Source organism: Urocampus carinirostris, chromosome 6 (genome assembly GCF_059441175.1).
Source record: "Urocampus carinirostris isolate Australia breed hairy pipefish chromosome 6, RoL_Ucar_1.0, whole genome shotgun sequence".
In the NCBI taxonomy this organism is placed as follows: Eukaryota; Metazoa; Chordata; class Actinopteri; order Syngnathiformes; family Syngnathidae; genus Urocampus; species Urocampus carinirostris.
In genome coordinates, this window is record NC_142354.1 from 18,890,440 (window position 1) to 18,899,526 (window position 9,087).

The 9,087-nt window shown below is 38.4% G+C and overlaps 1 protein-coding gene across 1 annotated transcript in view; it reads left to right on the top strand.

Moving 5' to 3' along the window:
• tex264b (testis expressed 264, ER-phagy receptor b) overlaps positions 1-4,087 on the top strand; it is a 63,182-nt gene extending 59,095 nt beyond the window's left edge. Inside the window, exon 4 of the mRNA XM_088337147.1 lies at positions 3,789-4,087. Within this exon, the coding sequence (XP_088193273.1) occupies positions 3,789-4,051 (263 nt within the window). The 3' untranslated portion in view covers positions 4,052-4,087. The remainder of the gene's footprint in view (positions 1-3,788) is intronic.
• The last annotated feature ends 5,000 nt before the right edge of the window (positions 4,088-9,087 follow it).

Consider the following 9,087-nt stretch of genomic DNA (forward strand, 5'->3'; position numbering starts at 1 on the left):
TCGCAAAGACCTTAAAGCAGTGAATCTACATCCCGACCAAGCTCAAGATCAAAGGAAATGGGGACGAAGAATGTCAACATCGGAACATGCGACTCTGTAGGGCAAACGCTCAAGAAAAAAAAAAAAAAGTTGTTTGACCTAACGAGATTGGAAATGTAATGATGAGCTTTGCTGTTAACTAATTCAGTGCCATTACGTGTAAATACGTTTTCAGAAGCATTGTTCCTTATTGTCACAAAATCTAAACATTTTTTTTTGTCGTTTTTTTTTAACTATTTGAAAGGATTTGGCACAGCTCATCAGTAAGTAACAAGCCTCTGGGAATGATTTCAGTAGGAAAAACCCCGTTGGCTGGCAGGATTGTCTTTGATCAGATCTTTGTCCACACATCGAGGAAGCACCCACCTCCTAGTTTTGCTTACAGTATCCAGCAATTTATAGTGTATAGGCAGCCCTCGATTAGGCATGCTGAAGCAGTGTTGTGAGAAAAGCGAATATATGGAGGACAGACAGATGCTTTAACAGTTCATGCATCGTCCATGCATTAGTTCAGTGTTATTGCAATAACATGTTGTTTTGCAATCCATGTCCCCCTACATTGCTAAGATATTGGAGGTATCACAAATGCAAAATTCCCGACTAATGGAAAGTTCTGCTTGAAATACCTCCTTTCACCAAAAAAAAAAAAATCTCAGTTTTCCTGGAAGGTTTTTTTTTCAGAAACTGTTGTCCTATGTCTATATGCATACTGAACTAAATTTTCTGTAGGCCTTCAAAAATAAGTAAAAATCGCAAAAATTTGGCTGGCATCCGCACTTCCCATGAGTTAAAAGAAAATTGTGACTGACTTAAATCGAGATTTGCAGGTTTAAATCGAGATTTGCAGGTTTAACTTTTTAAGATATCATTTTTATTTCAAATAACTTGACCTAACTAGTGTCGGATCAGGGAGATTTAAAGCCCCATCATCAAACCTCAATTACCAGATTTTAGTGACCAGCAGCGTCAAACCGCTATTCGGCTCTCTTCATTTCAATCTCGAAGCATTGCAGATGTTTTGAGACTTTCTTTCTCAAAGCTGTTTAATGATCCGTTCTCTTTGCATGCTGATATTAGCTCGCCTCTCCTTTCTTGTTTCGTTGGGAAAGGTTGCTTCATGCCGCGTGCTTATCCTTCTCATTGGGTCGGCTGCTAATGACAGGCTTGTTGCCTATTTGGACATATTGATTTGGAAAAAGGGTTATGTGAAACTCTCCCTGCTATACAAAAGGCTGAAAAGGGCAGCAACCTGGTGGACAAAAAAAAAAAAATAATTGATTTGTTTTGCAAAGGGTAAACTTAAAAAAAACTAAGGTAGGATATAGACTTTAAACATTTGCTTGGTCAATGAAAAAGGTTAAAAAACAATGTGATAATTTTGACCTAACACATTAAGCCAAGAGGCAATGTTATTGTGGTAAGATAAATGTAATCTTGAGTTCATATTTACCCTTATGTAAAATAGAAGAACAAAGAGTTCACTGTTCTCGGATCCCTTAATTGCCAAAGTAGTCGGAGCACCAATTCTTGTGGTGTGTCTAGGGCAAGTACAGCCTGGAGGTGCCCATCCCTCTGCAGGCGGATTTTTGGAGTCAGGGTTTGCTTCCTCTCATGAAACAAATGGTACTGTTGTGCATGGTTACCAGAAGCAGATGGAGTATTCTGATCTGACTCGAATACAGCACCTTCATCATCTGATTGCTGTTATTTATGGTGTAAAGTGTTCTCCCGCTCTTCAGAGATAGGCCAACATCAGCATTGACAGCCAGTGGCATGTCACAAAACCTATACCTAAGAAAAACTACTTACTTCATTTTAATTTTTTATGTATTTTTCCTAAATGAAAGTTATTTTTGTACCCCTAGAAGGCACTAAATATTACACATTGTACTTTTAAGTAACTGCGGGAGGTAGACAAGTTTTAAGTGTTATATTTGTTGATATGGGACACAGGCTAAGGCATTAATTCCTATTTTATAAATGTTATCAAATCATCTAATGTCACGCAGATAAATAAAATGTGCTGAAAGAATGAGCTTTTCTCTGTAGAGCAGGTTTGACGGTTTTGCTGAAATGTGTCTTAAAATATAAGGTATCTCTACCTCTCAAAAGAAAATTGCTATTATGGCTTTTTGGTTCAAAAAGATTCCTGATCCCTTGGTTCAACTGTATCTCCACTCCACCTGTACGTCAATAACGTTGCGAAAGATGAAATACAAAATAATAAACACAAAGTCTTTCAACAAACTACTATACAAACTCATATTAAACCGTTTGAGTATTCATGCTGTTATGAATTAAACTATAAATTGATAGGGAAAAAAAACTATTATGAAATAAAAAATCCTTCAATGCACAGGTGAAGAGGTGGAGAGATGTTTATCCAATCGGAATGCACTATGCAAATCATTCTTTCTGTCACTGCAGTCTAAAATACTGTAGTAATGAGATATGCTCTAGTGCTTTTTCGTGTGTACTATGGTGGAAAAATGTCGAAGCCCTCACTGCTACGATCCGGGGTTCAATTCCTGTTGCAAAAACATTTTGCGATTTTAATCAGCAATACTGAGTGCAATGATTAATCAGTTGATATTGAATGGAGAGCCTAACGGTTTTCGCAGTTGCTCTTACTTCAGTCTCAATTTAAAGCACCTTATAGTCTGGCGCGCCTTGAGTATGAAAAATATCCGACTTAAGACTTATAATTTGATGCGCCTTACAATTAAAAAATACCATATATATATATATATATATATATATATATGCACAGACGCTGCCCTACTTATGAACGAGATACGTTTCGGAAGATCTTTCGTATGGAATGTATGTTTAAGGTGTATACAAGTATGTTTAAGGCTTGTATAAGTAACCTGTATCGTTTTGTACTAAAACATAAACATTTCATAAAATAATATGCTCTATAAAGAAATATAAAGTTGAGTTTACTTTTGGAAGATGAGCTTCTAAACTTAGGCGACTTCCTCCTCCGTGGTAAAAAGTGGCCGAAAAAAAGCCATCCAACCATTTTCTCAACCGCATCAAGCTTCCTTAGTCCACTTTCATTTCAAAAGAAATGGCTCGCCCCTTTTTTACACTTTGCACCAAACATATTGAATGAATGCACAAGATATTAAACAATAATAACGTCAAAACGCTGGAGCTATAGTATGGTATGTTTACACATGAACTAGGAAGAGGAAGCCGGATTTCTTCTTCGGGGTGGATGCTGGGTGACCTCTCACAGCGCCACACGCCTGTAGGAAAGAAGCACTACAGTACTGTCCTGTACTCGGAAGAAGGTGCACAATACAAAATCTAACTTACAACAATGTCCAAGTATTTTTCGACATCCCTAAGAAAATGTTGGTATCTATCGTTTTTCATAACTCGAATGAAAGTAAGTAGGGAAGTGGCTGTATTATGGATGGTTGTTATGAAACAGGAAAATAATAGTCTGGGCTTTAATGTTACCGTACAGTGCTTGCATCCAATTAAATACAGTTGTGATCAAACCAGAAGTGCAAATATCGCTATGCCTTCCATGCACAAGTATATTGGTGCAATCAATGGCTATACTTTAGGGAGGGAAATAATAGATGAGTTGCAAAACAAGTCAAATTGGAGCGGGCAGATTGCACCCGAATCTCCAGGATTTATTTGGGTAGCTCTGCTTTCTTTGCATTTGTTTACGAAAACACTCCGACCATCTGTCCCGTCTCCTCCTTTTCTTTTTGATGGCTTCTCTCCAGGTGCAGACTCCAACAGCGAATACAGCTCGGGGACCGAGTTCCTCCTGACGGAAAGCCGGGAGACGTCACCGGCTCGCTCTGACTCCGTCCAGAACCGCGGGGACTCAAAACCCAGAAGGGGATCGACCCACGAGCGTTCCCCCGGGAACACTCGCTTGGAACAGAATGACCGAGACGAGCGAAAGCAGTTTTGTAAAGACCCCGAACGGGTCAGCCTTGCCGCCGTCCCGCAGTGGTTTGGTGTTGTCAGCGATGAAGAGTGAGTGTTGACCCAGCAGTATTAAAGTTGTATTCGGTTACCACTGTAGTGTCAGTTTTCTACAAAATAAAAAAATCCAATCTAGTGCTTAAAACGGGGACCTATTATTTGTTTATTTTAATTGTAAGCATTTCAGAACCTACTTGATTAAACTAATCTATTTCAAATCAAACATATAAAGAAATATAACATGTAGATGTCTGCATGTATTTTTATTCATAAATGGAAAAAAATACACAGTTCTTCAGGATCACCCCCCTTGAACACATTTTTTAACCCAATGCGGCCCAAATGGTTGCCGGCTCTAGGTCATTTCTAAATGCTCAGAAAACAAACCAACTAGTTTACCCAAGTATTATACACCTTACCATTTGTTGGGCATGGTTTCTAGTTTCACTTGTTTAACTTTTCCATCAATAAATGACTCACAGCGGGGTATCTGTGGGAATCTGGTGGGAACATCAGAGGTCAATGACACCGGACCCAAGAGAGAGGCTTGCCTGGTGAATGATATCTGTTGTAGTTCGGTTCTGATGTGTGTTTTTTGCTGGAGATTTTCCACAAACTCATTCGCGAATGCCTTTATCGATTTTTGCTTCCTGCACTGGCTCTCAGAAAACGAATCTTTCCCAAGTTGTTTTGTCAGACAAGTTCCAAAATGCTCTATTCATTTGTGTATAACTCACATTTTTTGTACCTGAATAAAAACTCAAGGTTTGTGTAAGCGTTATACCGTAAATTCCGGACTATAAAGCGCACCTGATCATAAGCCGCACCCACTACATTTCGGGAGGAGAACCGATTTTGTACATACACAAGCCGCACCTGTATATTTGCCGCATGCGCCCACATTGAAAAAACGCAATACAAACACGAAATTTTGGTTTGAACAATTTTATTGACACTAGTAACATCAACACAGCCGGCAAAATGAACGGGAAACTATACCGGTAATTAACATTTAATGCAGACTTGCAGAGTCCAGGTGCCCGTTGAAAGTAATCCAAGGAAAAAAGTGTATATTTCCAAAGGTAAGGGTGGGAAAAATATATATCCACTATTGTCGGCCGCGTCCACAAACACGTCTCACCTTTACTCCACTTCCCGTCAGCCCACGTTTGCCCCGCCCCTTCCTTCTCATTTGCTCGAACAAAACATATCAGAATAAGTTTCTAAAATAAATACATTACAAAAATATACAGTTGCAAATACACATTATACATGGTTACACATATTTACAAAGAAAGACGGTACACCAAGAGAGTTTTCAAAGCTTTAATAATAATATTATAACTTTCATCCCAAACCGTGCCTGTGAAGGGTAGCAAAACGCTACCAGGAACACGCTCGCAACACAGTATACAGCTCTGTTAAAAAACATACCGTACTTGTAGTAAGCACGGTAAACCGTCCTCATCTTCCTCCTGGTAGCTGACGTCATCAAAGTCGTCTTCCTTCAATATGGGAAAGAGACTTTGTCATATAGATGTCGTCCCACGCTCCCTTATTCATAAACACACTAGCATCACGCTCGCATAGTAGGTCCTATGTCGGACTGCTCGACTGCGTTTAGCTTGAAAGTTGCGTCATGTGCCTATCTTTTTGCAATTAGCATTATGAGGACATGTCTACGCTAATTTAATTTGTGCACAAGCTAAGAAGTTGCAGTTCAAATCTTACCTTTTGTACACAAGCCGTTAGAAAAATTACATAAATTGGCTGCATCACTGAATAAGCCGCAGGGTTGAAAGTTTGGCAAAAAAGTAGCGGCTTATAGTCCGGAATTTACGGTACATGAGATTTGACGTATTAATCAAAGAGAATTGACTAATTGAATCTTATTGAGACTAAGCTAAATTTAGTGTCTTATTTAAATGAACATTGATTTTAGCTTTTTTGACCACACACTTTGAATTATTACTGTTTATGGGTTTCATGTCCTGTTACTGGTTTCAATCAATGATTTTTTTGGGGGGAAACTCATGGTGGGAATTAATTTTTGGTACTTTAAGATGTCAAAGTTTGAATTGTATTGCCTTAGAAAGTAGTGAAACATTGTATGCAGAAAGGTGCTGGGTGGTTAGCGCGCAGCCACACGGTGCCGAGGTTCATGGTTCAACTCCAGTTACTGCAGCCTCCCTGTGTGAAGTTTGCTTGTTCTCCCCGTGCCTGCGTGCGTTTTCCTCCGGGCACTCCCACATTCCAAAAACATGCATGTTAGGTTAATTGAGTGGTCCAAATTGTCCCTAGGTGCGAGTGAATTGTCTGTCTCTGTGTGACCTGCCAGTTCAGGGAGTCCCCTGCCCACTGCCCGGAGATAGCTGGGATGGGCTCCAGCAACCCCCGACCCTACTTAGGATAAGCGGGCAGATAATGGATGGATGGATTAGTTACATAAGGCATTTCGGGAACAAGCATTATTTATTTTTCTTTTCATATATTTATATATTTTATGGAGTTTTTCATTAGAATAGTTTATGCGCCTTTGCTCAGAAGGGTGGAGAAACACGACAGAGTTTACTACGAACAGTTTACTACGAACACTTGTAATCATTGCAGAAACTTACTTTTGATGATTGAATCAATTTAATAGCATACAGGGTATTAAAGGTATCCATTTTTCAGTATCAGTATGCACATCACCGGAGCAGGATTTGTTGATGTATTTAATGGGTTTTCAAGCCCAACAAATTTGAGAACCCCCAGGGCATGTAATTGATTAAATCGCTCTTGTTTGTACAATTATCACTGTCATCTCTTCTGATTATCCTCGCTCATAATTCCACTCGCCGCTTTAATACTCTCTTTAGTCATCCAAATGATATCTATTTTTTTTCTTTCTTTTTTAACCTAATGTCTTCCCGCCCATTCCATTTCTTTTTGTTCGGAAATAATCGTGGCAGCGTGCAAGACCACCTGACGACCCGCAGCAGTCTGTGATGTCTGCAGTCATATCCATTGCCTTCATCTCAGAACAAACAAGAGATCACAGCGAGCTTTTCACAGTGAGACACTTGACGGCTGTGAGTGCGCAGGCGGCGTACACTCCATCTCATCAAAATCGCTTTTGAGCATTTGGGTATCAACAATGTTCATTTCGGACTATGCACCAATGCCACATTCTCCTCAAAAAACAGTGAAAGAGGACAGTTATTTTTCTTACCCCGCATGTTCGAATCAACACCTGGGTCACGGGATGAGACGGTTAAAAATGAACGCTCGAGTGAGCAGTTTTTATTGCGATGAAACTAATTTTAAAAAACTGAATATTCTGGGTGAGTGAGTACAGAACAAGGGTTATTTGGTAGAGCGCTCATCTTGGGACAAGAAGGTCACGGCTTCAAAGTGTTCTTGGGCAAGACACTGAACCCCTAATGCCGTTGATAAGCATGGCTGTCCCCGTTTTTATTGTGTGAGTGTGTGAATGGATAAGTGTGAAGCATATTTTAAAGGGCTTTGGGAGGTTTTCAGTGACTTGAAAAGCGCTATATAAATACAGACCTAATAAGATCCCAGAACTGTATGTTAACACCCAATGTAAATATCTTCTGCCTCTACATGCCCACACTTCCTTGTGTAAATATTGTGTAAATTATCTTTTTTTTAATTATTATTCTCGTAGTAAAATTTGAAACTGGAGTGCCACGTCCAATTTTGTTGTCACAATATGTTCAACCCATTTTGTAACAATGATAATAAAGATATATTCTATTCTATTCTTTTACCATTTGGTGCCACTCATGTGCGCAATGTCCACAACATTCAAATAAATAGCTACATTTTCACTCGTTTTCTATTTTTTCCATCGGCTATTTGTTATTTACCAAGATATTTATAAAATGAAATGGAAAAACAATTTCTGAGCTAGCCATATTGTATTTTGAATTTTGCACTGTATAATATAAAATTTAGTGCTTAAAAAAAGGACACAATGTATTACTTTGTCTTAATTTTATGTGTTTCAGTGGACTCCAAGAAATAATATATAACACGTTCTTGTAAATGTCTGCATGTTTGTTTATTCATACATTTGTATCGCCACTGCTATTCACAAAAGACTCATCTCCATTTTTTTGTCATTTTTTGCATGAGTGGAATGTTTTCAATAGAAGACCGAAAAAATTATGAGTCTTTTTGAAATGTCAGCGACAATGAGAGAGAAATTAGATACGCCTACATTATCTTTTTTTTCTGTATTGTCGAGGTATTGGGTGGCAGACTGCTTCAGTGGAGACAAAAAAATGTAATTGTTGTTATAGCCCTTTTGTCAATTTTTTAACCCAAAGTGGCCCACTAATCAAAAAGTATGCCCACCCCTCACATACAACACTGTAGAAATGTATACCAACTAGATTAATGGATACATTGGCGACAAGTCAATAAAAAAAATAAAAAAGGATATTTGAATACATGGATAATCATTAAGTGCATTGATTACTATCAAATGATTGACTTTTGATGTGATAATTTAAAAGGATATAACTTTTAAAAAATAAACTTACAATTTTGACTACAGACGCTGCCCTACTTACAAACAAGATTGTTCGTAAATTAAATTTGTTCGTAAGTTGCTTCAGTGCTATATTTTGTATGCTTAAGGTTCGTATAAGTATGTTTAAGACTTGTATACATAACGTGTTTTGTTTTGTACAAAAAGATAAACATTTCATAAAATAATATGCTATACCATGGGTGGCGAACACGTGGCTCTAGAGCCGCATGCGGCTCTTCGCCAATAAGAATGCGGCTCTTTGCCTTATCATATTTTCTATATAATGTGCCTTGTTTCATGTTTAGTTTTTGTTCCCTACTTAAAACACAATTGAATCCATCAGAGTTAATAACAAAATAATAAATAATATTTTGAAATAAATTTTGAAGATTTGCTGTTTTTTTTGCTGCTCCGGACACATAACTGACTGCCAATCATCTGCGTAGGTTACGCCTAATGCCGGTCAGTGCGTGGTGTGGCTCTTTGACTCTCACAGTTAAAAATTTCGGCTCTTAGTGTCAAACTTGTTCGCCACTCCTGTGCTATAC